The sequence below is a fragment of the Artemia franciscana genome, chromosome 13 (assembly GCF_032884065.1).
Source record: "Artemia franciscana chromosome 13, ASM3288406v1, whole genome shotgun sequence".
NCBI classification, from domain to species: Eukaryota; Metazoa; Arthropoda; class Branchiopoda; order Anostraca; family Artemiidae; genus Artemia; species Artemia franciscana.
Genome location: NC_088875.1, coordinates 7,547,931 through 7,568,614, shown reverse-complemented (window position 1 = coordinate 7,568,614; position 20,684 = coordinate 7,547,931). Strand labels below are relative to the sequence as shown.

At 36.1% G+C, this 20,684-nt stretch overlaps 1 protein-coding gene across 4 annotated transcripts in view; it reads right to left on the bottom strand.

The window, feature by feature from the left end:
• Positions 1–2,995: 2,995 nt before the first annotated feature.
• Positions 2,996–20,684, bottom strand: part of LOC136034470 (SNF-related serine/threonine-protein kinase-like) — a 94,779-nt gene continuing 77,090 nt past the window's right edge. For 3 of the 4 annotated variants that reach the window (XM_065715664.1, XM_065715665.1, XM_065715666.1), the window contains 2 exons: positions 12,408–12,507; positions 3,000–6,510 (listed from right to left, as the gene is read on the bottom strand). In XM_065715664.1, the coding sequence (XP_065571736.1) occupies positions 5,218–6,510; positions 12,408–12,507 (1,393 nt within the window). In that variant the 3' untranslated portion in view covers positions 3,000–5,217. Of the gene's footprint in view, positions 6,511–12,407; positions 12,508–20,684 lie in introns of all 4 variants that reach the window. The other variant, XM_065715667.1, reaches the window with a different exon arrangement.

Sequence of the window (20,684 nt, the reverse complement as noted above, 5' to 3'; positions counted from 1 at the left end):
ATCACACTCAAAGTAAAATTATAAATAATACCTCAACTTTGGCTTGGTAAAAGGAAAGATCTCAAATTCGACTGACAAATGACAATGACATCATGACATTGATTCGAATGGCAAAAGCATCTTGTGCTTTCGGTGGACGTTCCTGCTAAAGGCTCGTCACGAAATCGCATCTTTTAGAAGGAGACAGGATGAAAAAAAATTGAAAAAATAGGATGCAAAGGAGATTTGAACTTCGCGAGGGAGATAAAACTCATTGGTTTCACGATGAATTGCAAACAGTATAATCCAAAATGTCAAATCATTTATGTTCAAACTAAAAGCTTACAATCTGTATTGTCAGTTTGCATATTTTTCTTATTAAGCATTTTGGCTACGTATGAATATATTACATACTTGCCGTCAATCCCGGCGTTGACGAATTAGAAATTAAATAAAATAACTGGTATATGAGAACAAGTCTTAATTGACATTTTATTTATTTATGATCCTAGTAAGCATGTCCCCAAAAATCGCCGAAAGCTTTTTGGATCTCAGTATAGTACGAATTATTATTGTTATTATTGTGAACAGACAAAACTCATTGAACTGAGTCGAGGCTCAGGCTACAAAGCCCTATTGCCTATTGCAATAGCACTATCGCAGGGCTATTGGCACCTTTTCGGGCGTGGTAATTTGAGACATGACTTCCCATCTTTTATTCCCTTTGTAGGACATCTATCCCTGGTTGTGTCAAGGTGTCCACCATTGCCTCCCCCCCTATCCAATGAGCCCCATCCGCAAGCTTCAGACCGACCTGAGCAGGCAAACTGGAGGGGAAAGTCACTCACCAGTTGGCAGCGATCTTCATCTTCAGAATCGGTAGTAACAAGAGAACGTCTTTCTCCCACCTCAGATTGCTCCTCAAGGGATTTTTTGTCACACCACGGTCAGCACTTCAGTTATACTGGAGAATTATGGTGGCCATTATGATTTCAGTCCATCCGATCTCATTAGCGTATCCTACAATATATCCTGCCTCATGGTCAACCACTTCAGTTATACTGGAGGATTTTGGTGGCCATTATGATTTCAGTCCATCCGATCTCATTAGCGTATCCTACAATATATCCTGCATCATGGTCAACCACAAGACGGGACAGACAGTAGCTGGACAGTGACTGAAATTAGAAGTACCAACAAGGTTTTCATCACTATCTTCGAGAAGCTATAGTTGAAGCAAGCTGTTTTCCGACACATATTGAAGTTTTTGCTCAAAAATGCCTTGGAAACCGAACATTTTCAATGGAGCAATAGCGACTCATCAGGTTCTACTATAGTACTAAGCACGACTATATGTATTAACTTCGGTACTTTGGAACTACTGGCGTAAACTATTGGAGAAAAAAAGTATATCGAGACCTCAGAATCATAATTCAAGCTTGTTTATTAAGTTTTTAATATTATATTTAGCCACATCAGAATGTTTATAGTTAGAAAACATGCGCATTTCCGCTGCTTTAATAATGTCTTATTATATGAGAGAATGTGGCCAATTAAGATCACCGAAAAATTTCATACCTTAGTTATTTTTGATTTACCGAATTTTTTTTACAGATATCAAGGAGGCACACTCGTGCCTCTATAAAGAGGCGACACACGACAATGTTAAGCGATCTTCGGTTCCAGTGGTCGCAGACGGATGGGGAGGGATGCATTTCGTAGCCAGAGCTCCAACTAAGAAACCTGCAAAATTTCATCCCCCTCCAACTTTTTCTTCATGGGGAAAATCTGGCCGAAAGTTTCGACCTGTCAACCCAAGCCCCCCTTTAACGTTGTCCGATCGGGCTGAAATTCACAAGTTAAGGTCCCCTAGGGCCCAGGAGCTTATCCGCGAAATTTCAGCTTGATCCGATAACTCCTTCCCTGTTTTCCAGAAACCACGCATAGCCACTTAAAATTCATTTACTTTTTTTTCCTAGACGCCTACATGTCACATCCGACATCGGATCTGGGTGTACGAAGACTCATTCGATGCGGAATTCTCCGAGTAAGTGCCCATGAAAGTTTCGTAGGAAAATCTTAACCCCCCGAAAGTTTCGAACCTCCAACCCCCCCACCCCTTTTAACGTTGTCCGATCGGGCTGAAATTCACAAGTTAAGGTCCCCTACGGCCCAGGAGCTTATCCGCGAAATTTCAGCTTGATCCGATAACTCCTTCCCTGTTTTCCAGAAACCACCCATTAGCTATTTAATTAACGGATTTCTCTCCATAAGAGCCCATGTTAATTTGAAATTTTTAAAAGCTATTGAGAAGTTATATTTACACACATGCAAGTTATTAGCTCAGTTGGTAGAGCGTGAGACTTTTAATCCTCGGGTCAAGGGTTCAAGTCCCTTACGGGCGGTTTTTTTTCCCAACATCAAAAAAATTTTGATAACACCTGGACAGCTTATCATTTGAGAGATAACAGAATATTAGCTTCTTATGAGCAAAAGAAACATTTCGGTCATTCTATCTATTTTTTTTCTATTTTATACAATGATTTAAAAGCGGGGGGGGGGGGGTTCCTCTCCTAATTCCTGTACGAGGAGTACAGGAATTATTAAATTACATCCACCATGGATTGTAGAAAAACGTACAGAAATAATATGAAAAAAACTTCGTTTTCTTAAAGAGTTAAAGAGGCTGCATCCCAAAGTCGAACCTTAAAACGTACAGGAATTAGAAAAGGCAGTTGGGGGGCTGCCGCCCCCCAAACCCCCCGCTTTTAAAGACTCTTTTGTACAGGTTTTTTGTTTTTTTGCTAACCCCCCGCTCTTGGCTTCGGAAAGGCCCTCTTTTAATTAAAAAATAATTGAAATGAATGAATAATGGAATAACTTCGAAAAATGTTAAACACAAGAGGACAGGAGAACCATTGCGCCGAAACTAGTAATTAGTAACAATGAAGTCCCCCCACAAAAAAAACCTGTCCAAAAGAGTCTTTAAAAGCGGGGGGTTTGGGGGGCGGCAGCCCCCCAACTGCCTTTTCTAATTCCTGTACGTTTTAAGGTTCGACTTTGGGACGCAGCCTCTTTAACTCTTTAAGAAAACGAAGTTTTTTTCATATTATGTAGCTAAAAGATGCACCAAATAGAATGTTACTGACAAGACCCAAAACAGCTTCAGTGGGTCTTTAAGCATATTTCCTGTTCAGAAGCTTATTTAAATATGTGTCATCAGCGATGAAAAAGAATAAATAAGTAACTAACAGTCGAAAAATTAAAACACAATAAAAGGCATCGACAAAACTAAATAAAACATATTTACAAATGCGAGCGTTATAACAGATAAATCTCGTTTATACCGTTTTGTAGCAGTGAAAAGGCAGCGTGGAGTTTGCAACTTCTCACTATATTTTTTTTATTTTAAATTACTTCTTTTCTTTTTTTATTCATTTTTTCTTTCCAGATTTGGAATCAACAATTAAAAGTTGGAAATAGATCCCGGTCAGTATATCGTAACAACTAAGACCATTGGGCGTATTTGATGCTTTGAAAAGCAAAAATAATTCTTCTATAAAAAAAAAAAAAAAAAAAAAAAAAAAAAAATCGAATACATCTGAAGAAGTCAAGGCGCACAGCTAAGTAACATGGCAATGTTTAAGTACACACTACATAAATTACAGCACATAGCCGTATAAGGGATCAGAAGTAGTCAATGAATATGTTACTCTAAAAACGTCATTTGCACATACACCCCATGGAATGATCTACAAATTACTAGTGAGAAAATAATAACAACTTTAAAGTTAAATATGCCTTTTCATTTGGAGTTTAAAATGGATATTGCCCGTTTGCACAAGGACACGTTTCTCCAATGCCATTTCCTTCGTATAATCGGATAAAAATTATAAGAAAAAATATATTTTTCAAAATCTAGAGGGAAGGGGGGAAACTCTTCATTTTTTCCTAATTTTATTCTTCTTTTCGTCTTTTTGTTTTCAATGAAAATACCAAAATAAAAATAAAAATTAAAGAAAAATATTTAACAAAGTATAGTTCAAAATACAGGTCGGGGTGATCAAGGAGGTCCCCTATCACCCCCTTCTCCTAATCGACACCCCTGCAAGAGATATGCTTAACAAAGTATAGTTCAAAATACAGGTCGGGGTGATCAAGGAGGTCCCCTATCACCCCCTTCTCCTAATCGACACCCCTGCAAGAGATATGCTTTAGTCTATAAATTTAGACGCAAATTTAAAAGAAACTTTGAAATGCAAATTCTTTTTCATTTCTGCTCACATACAGGAACAATTCAAGGATATGGTATGTATTAGGTTTTTATTCCTGTGAGTATTTTAATCAGTTTTTTCCACTATCCCCGAATTTTCTGAACAGGAAAATGGGTTCTCGAAAAATTTTCCGGAAATTAACATTTGCGAAACTGAAGGATTAGTACTTTGTGTTAACATTTGTGCATTAACGAACATCACAGTTTCGGGAAGATTTCGAAGAACCAATTTTCGTTCAGAGATATTTGGAGAAACCTCATAAAATTTGAGGTAGAAGAAACGCGATTTTGACAGATTAGCGATCTTTTGTAAATATAATAGCTCCCACTTCAAAATAAATGGATTACCACTACAATTAAAATTATGGCAAGCTCAATTTGAACTTACGAATCATAGTTTTAATATTAATATACTTTAATATCATTAATATTATAATTATTATAAATATTCATAATTATTATAAATATATATGATATTAGTTAATATTAATATTAAAAATATTAATATACGTTTTTGCGACAGGAAAAATTAAATAAACTAGCCCTAACTACAGCAACTTATTTGAAGTTGAATAAAACAATCAATGTAAATGATGACAAGCTCGCTATGAGCTTCTGAATTTTATTGATTTACTTCGTTGTAGTATTTAGTATATACTCGTCTTTGTTACAAGAAAATTATATAAGCTAGCTTTGATTATAAGAATTAATCTAAAGACAAATGATACAAACTTTGAAATTGCTAATTTTACTGTTTAATACTAGCTTCTGTCACAGAAAAATAAAATATATAGCTTTAATTACAACAAAATAATTTAGAATTAAATATTACTACTATTAACTCAAATATGACAAGCTCACTTTGAACTAACTGTAAAGCATTCGGCACGCAAAAAAAAAAAAAAAAAAAAAAAAAAAAAAAAAAAAAAAAAAAAAAAACACACAGACAGGTACATTTAACAAAATCAAAAACTAGATTTTTTAACACTTAAACTCACGCCACTGAAACGTTTCCAAATCTCTTGTTGACAATGATTCATACCCTTAACTAATGTACCCAAGCTCTTTGCCTTATGAAGTCTATTTCTAAGAGCAGATAACATTGACTCACTTTGAGTACTATCCCTTGTTTTTCCTTCCACTTCTTTAGTTTCATTCAAAAGACAATCAGTTGATTTACTGCACAAAGATTTCACATCTCCCACTGTTGAGGATTTAGCTGAACTGCGCCGACGCAAAAGAACACGATGATTATCCTCCTCATTATTTGAACACTGGCGAATAAAAATACGTGGGGTAGTATCGTCCAGATCAGTAAGAGAATTCAGAGAATGGCTAGATGAAACGCGAGTTTCTTCAGATCTTGTAGTTGATTGAGAAGCACCTATATTTTTATTGGAATTATTTTGATTTTGAGAGGCTATTTCCTCCCTTACATTAGGTTTTACAATGTCAAAAGCAGCAATATGTAGGTTTAGTGGCCGCCCACTATCTGATCCATTATCACTTGAATCGTCACGTGAATCACGTCGGCGAATGAAATAAGGTATATCCTCCGCTTTTTTCTTTCTGTCTTCATCATCTGATGTTTCAGAACTGCTACAGCTCGGAATTCTTGCTTTGTTCAATTTCTTTCGATGTTCATACCTCCTTGCTAAACTTTGTGATAAAGCGACCGGATTTGATCTTGCGTGAATTCGAAGTTTTCTTTGTCTAACATTTGGAATTACAGTTCTATAAAATACATTCTCACTTAGATTTTCGTGATCAGATTCATTTTCCTCTTCATAAATTTCATTTAATACAAGCTGAGGTGAGCTTCTTACGGAATGGAGGGTTCGAGTAGTAACCCTAGGCTTCCCTTGAGTGGGAGACTGTGATGGAGAAGTCGGGGTGCTGGGTGATGACGGTGATATTGATATAGGGGTATTACGACCTGATCCACCTCTACTTCTACTCCTTATTCCCAAGGGGGAAGCAGACGGAGAGGTACTTCTCGCGATCATACATCCTCTCTCTATGATATCCGAGACCTCTTGATCGCTATTAGTCCCACTAAGACTTAACTGGATTGATTTCTGTGGAAGAAAGCCTTTGGAGCGTGCTGAACTGGTCAATGAATGACTTGATGATCTCAAAGATGAACGTAAATAAGATTTTCGAATTGATTGGTTAGATCCTCTTTGACTTCCGTCAGAAGAAAGTTGATCTTCTGCTTCTTCTTCTAAAGTAGGGAATGCCAATGTTCGGAAATTAGTCTAAAAAAAGAGTAAATTTAAGTGATTAGTATTTTTTATAGTAAAAACAACTTCAAAGAATATATTTTTTTTAAGCCCAAGTTCAATCCAATTGAGTAACTCAATTCAGTAAGTCATTTTAATTCCATTTTTTTATAATTTTTTGTAACATTATTTCATAATTTACACGTTGAATGAAGTTGTGAATCTTGTTTTTGAACTAATTTACTATTATATTAGGTACATTCTTTACTTTAATTCGATAACGATAAACTACAAAATAAACAAATTATATTTTAAATGAGAAATTTTAAAAATAAAAAGTATGTTATGGCTTCGTTTCTAACTAGCAATTTAAAGAATGTTTAGGGTGTTTTATGCGTATAACATTCCATTTAAAGTTGAACTAGAATATGGCTAATTGCAAGACTATAAAAGAATAAATTTCGAGTGTTTTGGTCAAATTTTTATTTTTCGTTCACTATTTCTAGTACCCGTTTAAGAAAATTTTCTTTATCTTTTTAATGGTATTAAGCATACAGTAACCAAACGGCAGAAACTCATTTGAATATTTGGGTATCATACCTAAATATAAAATATAAATACCCAAGTATCTGGGTATCATACCTGTTCACTGTACCTAGTACTTGTTTAAGACAATTTTCTTTATCTTTTTAACAGTATTAAGCAAAAAGCATGAAAACGGCAGAAACTCATTTGAATATTTGGGTATCATATCCAAATATAAAATATAAATACCCGAGTACTTGAGTATTTCTATATTCCACATAGATCTCGAGCTTCGAGTCTGTTTAAATTTTTAACTTGTTTTCCTGACTTAATGGTTTAGTTTCATAGACATTCAAATTTGAGCCACTATGTAAAGTAATTGAATAAAAAAAAAGTGTATATTAACCAAATACACTAAAATTTCACACAACTTTTTAATATTTCTCATACGAATTTTACAACGGCTTCTTTGGATTTACTGTACTGGTAAGTCATCTAAGTCCAACAAACTGGCTACTACCACTTCTCCATCCCTCCCTGTCCAATGGTCCTTCATTTTCAGTTTTGACGGAGATTTAAAGGCATTTTAATATTGTCCGAACCTAGTTTGAGGTCTCTTATCTTTTTTTCTCTGTTTTTTTTTTTTTTTTTTTTTTTTTTTTTTTTTTTTTTTTTTTTTTTTTTTTTTTTTTTTTTTTTTTTTTTTTTTTTTTTTAACGAACGCAGGGATGTGGGAATATTGAGAGCAAAGGAAATTTCTAGAGCTAAGGATATCCATATCTATTAACAAATGAACTAAACATCATTTTATACAATCTTAATAAGGGGGGGGGATTAATGCCAGATTTACCTCTTGCTCAATTGGACTATCTGTCTTGGCCTTTTCTACAATTAGCCATGACTTATGTATATTTTAACAACAAGGGATTATAACAATTCAATATTTGAATATTTGGGTATCATACCTAAATATAAAATATAAATACCCAAATATTTGTGTATCATACCTGTTCACCAACTACTTGGGTATCATGCCCGTTCACTGCATCTAGCACTCGCTTAAGACAATTTTCTTTATCTTTTTAACAGTATTAAGCAAAAAGCGTTCAAACGGTGGAAGATCATTTGAATATTTGGGTATCATACTCAAATCTCAAGGCGTACTTTTTAACCAAATGTTACTGATACTTCAGCTGTTTCGCAGGAAGTGCCGCATTGGTACCAGCAAGCCTGTAGGCTTTAAATTGCTGGGAACATGCAGCCCGAGAACTTACCCTTCTCAAAAGCCAATAAAATTTTTATTCTGTTATGATTTCTTTTAGGTCTTTGAAAAAGAATTTCTATGGAGAAAAAATCTGTATAGAGAAAAAGAGGAATTAGCAGTTGAGGTATTTGGAGATAAGTTTGTTGAAAGCAGAAAGGAGCCCGTTTAGGGCTATGGCTGTTAAACAAAGAAGAAGAACCTATTGTGGAGGATCAAGGTGGCAATTGCAGCTTAATCCTTGTCATACTTCCAGAGTGATTATACATACTTCCAAGGTAATGAATAATAACAGTAAGCCAAATGAAAATTCGAGTTACTGAGGTACAAAATCGCTAAATTTACTCCCTACAGTCATTACAAAGTTAAGAATAACTTTATTAGTGCATTGTAATTCACCATATCAAGACTTCACTTTCAAATGTCAAGACTTGACATTTAAATGCCAATAATAAATTTAGTTTCCTAGGAAATAGACAAGTGAATAATAACAGAATTTGATACAAAAATAGGTTAAACAAAATTGGGAAGGGGGTTAGTGGCGTGACTCTGTAAGCTCAACCAGAGTCGACCGAGCTCTAAATGGGTACCCAGAGTTATCCGGAGAAGGTAAACAGGAAGGGTCTGCGAAAGCATTTGATAGTTGCCCCCCCCCCATTGCACTTCCTGGCTGAAGGGCCAAGAACAGCTTCTTGGCCCTTCAGCCAAGAAACGGAGATCAGCACCGCTGGTAGGGACTGTAAAGTCCAATGCCGTATTCTTTTTTCTTTTCTTTTTTACACGTAGCAACCTACACACTAGGGTTTCAACAAACAAAGGTCTATCGAAAAACTTCAGGAAACAGAGATAAACTTTGAGTTGTGGAGGTAGAGTGAAAATTAAATGACAACTTATAAACTGAATTTCGAGTTATACAAGTCACTTCAATTTACAGAGGTATATTATCCGCTTATTAGTTCGATAAGAGGATAGGTGATGCGAAAAATTCTTTGTTCGGTTGTTGTGCCTCCTCTTTAAAGAACGTAACAGGCTCGACTGTCCAAATTCACAAAATATTAAAAGCAATATTTAATTTTGCAATGGTTTTTAAATTACAAATATAAGAGCCAATAAGATTTCAAAAAGTGTGACTAAATTTTGCGTGCATAAAAAAAAAGAAAGAATAAAAAACAAAGAAAAAAAAATCGAAATTCAATTTTAAATCCGCAAAATTATTTCAAGTTATGCATGTTTTCTTTTCTTCGACTTCAAGTTCTATTTATTTTCATAAAATAACAACAACAAAAACAATATCCCAAAGGACTCAATGGCCCGTAATTTGGGAAACGGCATACAATAAACAAAGAATCATAAAACGTGTCATAAACATACTAACCAACATCTAAATATAAATATATAAGGAAAAGAAATCAACTCACCGGCAGTCCCCAAAAAACAGCGACCCTCACATCACCCGACAATAAAATACAAAATAAAATTATCTGCATCATTGAGGATACAACACCAACAAAACAACAACCAAAAAAATAAAAAAAATAAACCATAAGAAACATTTAATAAGAAGCCTTTAATAAGAAACTTTTCATCTGTCTCTTAAAGGAGCCAAGTGTCCGTGACTACCAGATCTCAGGAGGAACCAAGTTCCTAGCACACCCCAGAGTCAGAGCCAGGCCGAAGTCTGAACGAACCGAGGGATTAGCTGGAATCATCACATCCTCCCGGTCACGATCCATATACAAATTTACTTCCCCTACTAGTTTGAGCAGTCCCGAAAAACAACATGGGAGATCTTCCTGGTAGTATTGATATGCCAACGAAGATAGAGATAAAACATAAATATCTTTAATCTTGAGGAGGTCAAGAGGAGTGTATGCAGCCGACTGGAGAATTCTTGCCGCTTTCTCATGAAGATGGTGAATAGGAGCAAGTACCGAGGTAAATGTGGACATCCACACAGACGAACAGTAACATATATAAGGGTAAATCAGAGAGAAGTAAAAAAGACTTAAGACAGTTTTTTCCAGGGGGATTAAAAATAATTCGAGATATCGAGGATTTCGAGTAATCGAGATTCGAGCCACTGAGAATCGACTGTATCTGCTTAAGATCAAGCTATTTGATCCTTGGTTCCTGATTCCATAGTAATTTGGTTTTCTGTACTCATTTTACTCGCTTTTCTTCCACTATGCTATCATTCGGCTTTGGCACTTTCGTTTATTCCCTTTTCTTCCATAGCTGCTCCATTCAGTTTAAGCTATTTAATCCTTAATCTTTCTTATATTTTCCGGAGTAGTTCGGTTTTAAGCACTTGCTTTTATTCGCTTTCCTACCAATAAACTTTTCCATTACGACTAAGGTATTTTTTCATTACTTTTTCTTAAAATAAGTAGAAGAAACAAGTTTCTTTTTTAATAAAAATAATGAGCTACATTAAAACTTAAAGCAGACAGAAATTATTCCCAATAACTGACTCCCCCTTCTTGACTCCCGCTTTTTATGCAAGTTTCATACCTCTTATTTAAAAGCGTTTACGAATACAGCGAAAGTAAAACAGTTCAAAATAGGGATGATACCTTTTTATTGACAGTGAATAGATATAAAATTATTTAACTGGATATTTCGAACACATATACAGTGTTCATCATCAGCAGTAAAACTCTAATGATGAGTAAAACTCTGAGGTTTACTGCTGATGATGAACACTGTATATGTGTTCGAAATATCCAGTTAAATAATTTTATGTCTATTCACTGTCAATAAAAAGGTATCATCCCTATTTTGAACTGTTTTACTTTCGTCATGGAAAGGCAGTGTGGTCTTCGAAGTTATCTGAATACAGCGAACCTGGTAAAAGGGTAAATGCATGTGTTTTGTTTACCAATCACCTTTTAAACAGTCGAATTGTAAATTTTATTTGTTAAAGCGCATTAATAAATTAACCCATTTTTGAAGCTTTGTGAAAAATAAATTTTATCACATTCTAGAGTGCGGAGTTCAAGCGGGGACAGGCCACTCTACCTCACCCTTCATATACGGAATAGTTTCTGTTCGTTTCAAATTTAACAGCATTCTTTACTTTAAATGAAAAAACTTGTTTTTTCAGAAATCTAAAATTTGATTTCTGTTCATTTTTAATACCATAACAAGAGTTACTCTATATCTGAGGAGGGCTATCGCCTCCTCAAACCCCACTCGAGTTGAACAAAAAGAAGTTGAAACAAAAATTCAACTTCTACAGGGCAACATTTCGATAGAAAGAGGTCATATAGTCTATTTGCTCTTCGCAATTTCCCAAAATAAAGCATTGTCCCCGCAGTAAAAGGGAACGTTTCACCCCCAAAGGACTCATACTCCACGGTTCATCCTAAATTTATCAATATATGAATATTCATTAAATCCATCTCGAATATTTATAATAGAAAGCTTGAAAATATGGACTTGAAAAACCTTTTTTTGAGGACTAGGTACCCCTCCCCATTAGAGAATTCATTGGCCTAAACTCTATTAAATGCTGTGAAACTATGTGATACTCTACAGCCATCCCCATTAGAGCCCATCTACATCTACATCTACAGCCCTCCCCATTAGAGAATTCATTGGCCTAAACTCTATTAAATGCTGTGAAACTATGTGATACTCTACAGCCATTAGTTTCATTGGACAAACGGTTTATCCTTTACAGGTAGCATATATGTTTAGCAAAGAATGACATAGCACACGCCAGTATGTCGATGGCTTCTGAGGCAATATGTATTATTCGGTTTTGCTCGGGAAAATGTTTTGAAGATACTTCTGCATATCTCTTCTTCTCCATCTTCTTCTTCTTTGAATTGTTATCCAGACGCTTTCGCACAATCTTTTCTTCTTATTCATGTTTGTCTTGTTACGGAGAGGTTTTCAAATAAACTCGTCATTGGAATCAAATTCCAGGACTTCCAGCGCGGTGAAAGGTTCTATCTATATAAGGACTCGCAGAAAATCTACTAAGAAAAATGAATTTTTATATGGATTGTCATAAAGACTTTGGGACAGCAAAATCAGAAAATTCAGGCAACCCAGCCATCTTTGCTGTGAAAAAAAATGATAAAATAAAATTAATTAGAATAGCCACAACGGGACATATTCAAATGTGCTTGAAAAGATTTACCTGTGGAGATTCCAGTGTCTTAGTTAACGGGATGAAATATGACTCTGGACTGATCTTGGAATTAGGAGAAGGAGTTTTTTCTTTGGTCCCGGAGTCACACCTGAAAAAAATTCAATATGAGAGGGGAGAAGTCTAAAGAAAACAGATGCTAAAACCAAAAAATACAAAAATTTCAAATAAAAGATCAATAGAATGGGAGTCTTTTAACTATTTATAAAACTTTCAAAATTCCAAAATATTGTGGTGTGATAGCGACACAAATAGTGTATTTAAAGCCATTCAAAGGAATTTAATAAAGTCAGAATTATTAGACCAAATTTTGTAGTACTTTCTTCGAGTTAGGTTTGGTAATGTTGATGTTGCAAAAATCCACGAAACTTACAAGAACAAAAAATCCAAGGACGCTAGGTCTGAAATGCTGAAAATGGGCCTGTTGATGCTAATTTTACACTAAGCCTTCAGGCCAATTTGTGGGGCACTCTTACCCCTATATAATTTACCCCTATAGTTATCTGAATTGCGGAGTCAGATCAGTTTATTATCTTACTTGTTTGTTTGGGGACCCATTGGCATCTTTTTTTTTTTTATTGATTTTCTTTGTTGCAGATTTACTTGGTGGAGAACCCTTAGCCTTGGTCTCCTTAAAAATCCAACTAGGCCAAGACTAGCCTGACCAATTCGGAAAAGACTTGCCAGCAAAAGTTTTCAGGGTTGCTTTAAAATGTTTGATTTTACTCCACTGTGACAGTCTATCACCCTTGGACAATCCCACGTAGTTTGAAGCTCATTGAAGGAAAATATTTTTTGCCTTACCAGGAGGGGAGACCAACCATGCGAAAGCTTTTCAAAACTATTTGCCAATAAGCTATATAGGGGTTCCTCCTCAACGCCCCACTCTTTACGCTAAAGTTTGACTCTTTCTCTCAACACTACTTTTTGAAACAGAAAAAAAAATATTAACAGAACTTCTATATTCGTATGTTTTTATTACGTATATGAGAGGGTTCGCCCCTCGTCAATATATCCCTCTTTACACAAAAGCTTAAACTTTGTCCTAATTCCTTAAGAATAACCACCTGAATCACAAAGGCCGTAGAATAAATAGTTGAAATTACTAAAAATATTTTAACTTAAAGAGCGAGGTATTAGGAGGAGGTGTACCCTATATGTGTTATAATTTCTGTTCGTTTTATTTTTTAATGCTGCTCCTTACTTTCAGTTGAAAAAAACTTTTTCGTATTTATTTTTTCATTGTTTTTTTTTAAATAATGCTAGAAAATCCTGCTCTTCCTTCATGGAAATTCTCTTCTCCCATGAGAGATTCCTCCATGGAAAGATCCCCCCCTACATATAGATCCCCACATAAGATCCCACCACCAGAATTTCGATCCGGTGTCTTTGGGAAAAATGAGCGTGGGAGGGGGCCTAGGTGCCCTCCAATTTTTTGGTCACTTGAAAAGGGCACTAAAACTTTTAATTTTCGTTAGAATAAGCCCACTCGCGACATTCTAAGACCAATGGGTCGATATGCATCGCTCCTAAGAAAAAAACAAAGAAACAAAAAAAAAACACGCATCCGTGATCTATGTTTTGGCCAAAAATACAAAATTCCACATTTTTGTAGATATGAGCTTGAAACTACTGCAGAGGGGTTCTTTAATACGCTGAATCTGATGGTGTGATTTTCCATGACTTTTAGGGGGTGTTTCCCCCTATTTTCTAAAAAAAAGCAATTTTTTTAGCCTCGTACCTTTTGATGGATAAGACTAAACTTGACAAAACTTATATATTTGAAATCAGAATTAAAATGTAATTCTTTTGATGTAACTATTGGTATCAAAATTCCGTTTTCAGAGTTTCGATTACTATTGAGCCGGGTCGCTCCTTACTACAGTTCGTTACCACGAACTGATTGACAAGAACATATCACAGGATATGGAAGTACTTTTAAATATAGACACTTAAGTGAAACTGCCCACCTCATCAATCTTTTCATTATCCAACGTCACCTTTCCATCTTCAATTGTTCCTAGCCTTAGTGAATTAGTCTTCTCAATATTGATTTTAAAACCTTATTCTAGCACCCTGAATTCGCAAAAGCTCTAAAAGTTCCTGAATTTTGCTCAAACTTTCATCTAGGATGCTTAAATCATTAGTCTAATCTAAATCTAAAAGAGTTCTTCCTCCCCATTCGATTCTGTGGTCTCCCATTATCTTTCCTAAGCTTTAATATAAAATACAAGGATAAGACCTTGGCTAAAGCTCTTCTATCAACAGAATCGAACGCTTGCTCATAATCTATAAAATTGAGGACCAAAGGTGTTTGACAACTCACGCACTTCCCAATTATTAACCTAAGAGTAAAAATTTGGTCTACACATCCTCTACCTTTTCCAAAACCGCACTGTTCTTCTCTTAAAACTTTATCTACGGCATTTCTCAGTCTAAAAAGTATCATATTACTATGTAATTTGCTACCTATAGAGACCAGACTTATGCCTCAATAATAACGAAATTCACTCTTATCACCTTTCTTATACAGTGGTTTAATTTAGGTTTTCCTAAAATCGTTAGGTACTTCCCCTTTTTCAAAAATCATATTCATAATCTTCAGAAACTTATTTCTAACCTCAGAGCCCCCTTATTTAAGAAAGTCTTTTACCACACTATCGGCACCTGTCGTTAATTCTTCTTCAAAAATAAATCCTCCCTCACATCTTAGGTACCACCAATTTTTCCATTTTCCTCTTTATCTTTTCCAGCAATTCTACGGTTTAGGAAAATCTCAAAATGTTCTACCAATCTCTCTTTAACTCTTTCCTTATCCCTATGTGTGTCCCAATTCCTATCTTATACTGGGACAAGTCCGGATTGACTACCCCCTCTCAATTTGTTAGCGTACCAGTACAATATTTTGCTATTATGCAACATAGCTGCATCTTCCAGATACTCGGCAATTTTATCCAAGGCCTCCACTTCACGCCTGCTAAGCTCACATTTTAATGCTTTACCCCACTTCCTTTACCTTTCTATTGCTGTCATATGATCTATCACACAGATAATTATTGCACAAGCCCCTTCTCCTCTCTATTAAACATAGAGCTTTTTCACTAATATTCCTAGTCACAGTCCTAACTTTCTTCCTCAAGACATCATCAACAACTTCACAAATTGTTTTTCAAAAACTATTCCAACCATCTTCCACATTGTCAAATTTTGAACTTTCAAGTTTAGTATTCAACTGTTACTGGAAACTTCCTCTCAAATTCTCATCCTGGAATCTACCAACATCATAACTTCCCGGGAGGTAGTTACCATTCCGAAATTCAGCTTTACGTTAACCCTAGACATTACTACATGGTGATTTTTACCTTTAACACCAATAACAGCACTCCTATATACCCTAGTATCTTGTATTCATCCTGCCAGTTTTCGGTTTACTATAACATAATCAACAAGGTTTGCTGTCTTACCATCATGTGAAAACCATGTTAACTTAGGTGCCATTTTATGACCAAACACCATATTGGTTATAACTAGATTGTTATCTATTATTAGGTTGTTATTAACCTTCCTACCCTTGTGATGTGAGTTTCTGAAACTCGCTAATAAGTACAGTTCGAATCGTACACCTAATAAGTACACCAAAGCGCTTAAGCCGGCTTAGAGCGGGACAGCAAGAAGTCCCTGAGACCTCCAGTATGAGTAAAGGCTTTGTGCATCCCGGGCCAATCTGTGTCCCAACACGGTTTTCAGGACTTGGTGATGCTTTTCTATCAAGAAAATTCGAATTCCTGCACAGAGAGTCTCAACCCTGTTACCTCCGACTCATTATATCTTCATGGCTACAAATATTATGCTACTACAGTGAGGCCGCCCAGAGTAGAAAATTAGCTAGGAAAGAGGTTTTTCAGCCCAAAAACGCCCATCAAAACAGACCAAGCCCAGAAGAATTATCCATTAATCGGAATCCCGTACGAATGCTTTGTCGTTTACTATATTTCCCTCAAGAGGCACCATTCCTCAAGTGGCAATAGAGTTGATGGCAAGATCTGCTGTCTTACAAGTAACCCGGAAAGGTCAAGGCAGCCCTTGGCAAATGCCGTTGTCCATAGATCTGTATCTTAGAGCCTGCCGCAGTTGTCCTCCTATAGAGGGTCCTCCCACGATGGTGTTCTGCATCACCATATTTAAACAATACTGGGGGAAGTTCTGTAGCTCATGGGGCGTGTGGACACGCCAGTGGGCCCTGTTGAGTGTACATGAGGGGCCTGCTTCATCCTCCATCTGTATATATGGCCCCGGGCGAGGGTGCCCAAGTTCTATTGTGGACCCCCAGGGAAAAGGTCCTCCCTTGGTCCATGCCTCCTATGGAGGTACCCTACAACTAAGGGCCCTAGAGGAGGTCCCTTAAAGCTGGCAAATGGTAAAGACATTTTGTTATAATTACAATTTAGCTGTCCCAAAATATGATCAAATATTAATGTTGCTACCTATTTTATGAAATAATTCTATAAAGGAAAGGAAATTGTTCAGCTTAGTACAGGAAATAAACTTGTAGTACTTTTTCTAGTCATTTTGTTAGTAAGCAAGTATTTCAGTTTGCAAGTTGTCTTGGTTTGGGGAGGGGGACGCGACGACGAAAGTTGGAGAGTTTGAAGTTTATACTTTAAATCTCTTCTTTCTCTATAGGCTTAGCAAGCAGAAAGTTCCTGAGTAACGTGACAAATATAAAAAGAAACGCAAAGAATAAATTCAAGAAAAACCCTACAATGTACTACGTCTTGTACTACTTTCAATGTACTACTGTATATAATCTTACTGCACTTAAACCTATTTTAAATTCAGATCCGTGTGTCTATTTTTAGCATATTTTCCGACTTCTGACTTCTGAGTCGACTGTGTCGTTTAATAGTCTTTGTTATTCCATGTCCGTGTCCTTACAAACATTTACCCTGGCCACAGGTAAAATAAAATAATCCCTCATAATAAAGCAGTAAGAGACCAGACTAGTCCCCCCATAAAGGCTCCATGGCCTGGAAAAAAAGCAGGGAGGAATGCAAATGTAAATTAAACTAAAAATGAAAGAGAAGGGAAAACTGAAGAGAAAAAAAAATCAGCTTTCTATCTGATTTCTTACTGCTAAAAGGTCTGTTATGAAGAGTGGTCCTTACAGTTGTCTGATGTGTGGAGAGTGGGAGGGAAATTTATTACATTTTCGGGGCAAATGTCAAGAGTTAAGAGATTTGAAGAATTTAGCTTTTGGAGTGGAGGAGGGGGAAGAGTTGAGCGTGGAAAAATTGCCGAGGAATGGGTGTTTCATTAATATTAAAAAATCTGTCGTGGATTACTCTTGTTGGAATGGCCCACCATGACCCACGCGGCATAACTTAGGTATACACTACTGATTAAGTTCTTATTGTTCCTTTTTGTTCTTTTGATTATTTGTTTGATATTTTTTGTTCTTTGATTATTTGTTTCATATTTTTCGTTCTTAGATCATTGTTCTTTTTTGTTTGAACCATTCTGTTCAATTGTTTCACTGATTCTTTAAATTATTTTTGTATGATGTTTTCTTTTTTATTCTTTTCTTGTGGCCATGCCCCTGTCTTTTTTATTCCAATTATATTATACCATGTGAAAAATAGCTGTGTTAGGTCCTTCGTGCTTTTCTGAGTACGAGTAATGTCCTTTAGTTCTAAGAGCCAAACTTTATTTGCTGGTTTACTTGTTGTTTTATTCGTGTTCGCTTATCATAGAAGCTATCATACTACTTTTACAATCACAAAAGAAATAGAAAATGAGAAAAAAGAAAAAAGGTCACTTGTTAAATACGCTTATAAAACATAGTACGAAGGACTTTACGGACGGGTCGTAGTTTATTATGATACCCAATAATTTTACTGGTCTTTTAAGATGGCGGAAAAATAAATCGGTGCTTCTAATTTGCTAATAGTTTTGTATTTATATTTGTATTTCTTGGTTTTCTATTTTATAAATTTTATTTTATTTTCTATATTTTATTTTCAGTTTATAAATTTTCAATTCATATCTATAGATTTTATAAAGCATCGTGTTTTTTATATAAAGCATGGTGTTGTTGGTTTATGCGAGAATTAATACATTTTATTTGCGTTGGTTTGCGCAACTAAAACAAAGACAGGTCGATTGATATCACGAAATTATATTTTTTTTACAAAGCATAATAAAATTCATAAACATTGGGATAACTAAACCCATGAACCCAATTCTTTCAGGTAAGGTCAAATTCATCAAACTCTTGTTGAAAGGGTTTCCAAATACTATATTGAAGTTCAAGCAAGTAAGGCAAAGTACTATTATCCATTTCTTGAGCTGCAAGTACATTTTTGACATTTCCAGCTATTTGAGATCAAATCTAAAGGTAAAACTTAGGCTATTGAGGTGACGAAAGTTATGAAGGTATGTTTACTCTGATTTAAATCGTACGTCCATGATTTGCCATCATACATGTCTTGCTCTACATTCCCACACACAGAAAAAAACGGAAAGGCTTTTGAAAATGTTGGTAATTTCAATCAGAGGATTTGCAAAATAAGTAGATCCTCGTGCGCCTATATATCTCAACGCGCAAGTGAAAACGTAACTAGGTAACTGAAGTTGTGTTCTAAGAAAGGCATATTGATAGACGAACTCTATATGTGATGTGACAGAATGGTTTCCTGCTTAGTACCAGCACGGCATATGCATACGCAACTTAAATTATGTAGCTGTAAATTGAACATCCTCCAATTATTTAATTTTGACTCGCTTCTCTTTGTATGCAACTCAAAGTACTTTTTTTTCCACAGTTTCAATGCGCTTGTTAGCATCAAAATACGTTTCACTACTACTACAGGCAACTCACTGCAGCACCAAGCAACCTGAGGCTAACATAGCTACGCACGCTCCTCCTCCATCGCAATATATTCAAAGCTTTCCTCTTATCACCATCTCAGGAAGTTCCCATTTCCCTTAATTCATTCTTTATGACTTCCTCCCACCCCAGTCACGGACAACGTGCTTTCCGTTAAGCCCTGGTCGGTTGGCCGAAAAAGATGATCTTCGGCAATCTGTCATCCTTTATCGGCAGAACGTGCCTTAACCATCTCAACCTTCCTGTCATTATAGCCCTAGAAAGCGGTATTGAACCACACTTTTCGCATAGCTTACTATTGGAAATACGGTCATTCAGCCGGGTACTCAGAACAATCCAGCAATTGTTCTGAGTACCCGGCTGACTGACCGCATTTCCAACAACAGGCTGTACGAAAAGTGTGGTTCAATACCGCTTTCTAGGGCTGTAATGAGAGGAAGGTTGAGATGGCTAGGGCACGTTCTGCCGATAAAGGATGACAGATTGCCGAAGATCATCCTTTTCGGCCAACCGTCCAGGTTGAGTAAAATTACTTAACCTGTAATTTCGGAGCGCCTTCAATTCAGCTTTTCGGAGCGCCCATAGTGGAAATACGGTTTGACCTCGGGGGAATTACAACAGAATTTATTTCTACACCAAAATGTTCAGAAAAATCAGCTTAATTACATAAACAAAACTCCACCTGAATCCCCCATGCACAAGTTTCTCAAATTTGCCCTTGAAGGGGGAAAATGAGGGGGAGGAATCCATTTTGTGTTTATAAATATTTAGGAATTCAAATAGTCGTTTTCTATTAAATAAAGCAAAGTGCGCAGATCATTATTTGACGGACTCCTGTAGCTGAAGGGTCGTTTTATATAATATAAAGTAGTGTATTGCCAAAGATGAGGTCAAAAAGCACTTTTTTTACTATTTACCTTATTTTCACCTCTGAGGGGCCTTTAATATGAGGGGCTGCTGAGTGTTATTTCTTTAAAACCACTGCTTTGATCAAGATCAAAATTTCACATTAATCAGTTACAAAAAGAAACGTTTAGAACTCAGGTAAATTAATCACAAAAACATTTTGATTTTAAAGCACAACCTAAAGCTAATTCTTCTTCCTACTTGTCATCGTTATCGTCTTCATCATACCTTGCTGCAGCTTTAGCGCATAATGCCCCTTTACACTCGCCACAAGCAAAGCTGCACGGTAAACCGTTCCGATGGCAGCTCCATCTGATAGACCCACACCCGCTAGTACACTAGCACTGTACCATCTTCAGCAGATTTTCTGGTGCTGGTGAACCATCTGTCATACTGGGAAGATACATCTTCCCTGACGAAGAGAGGCACCAACATCACTCTTCGAGCTGAAGCGAATTGGACATGTCTTGCCACTT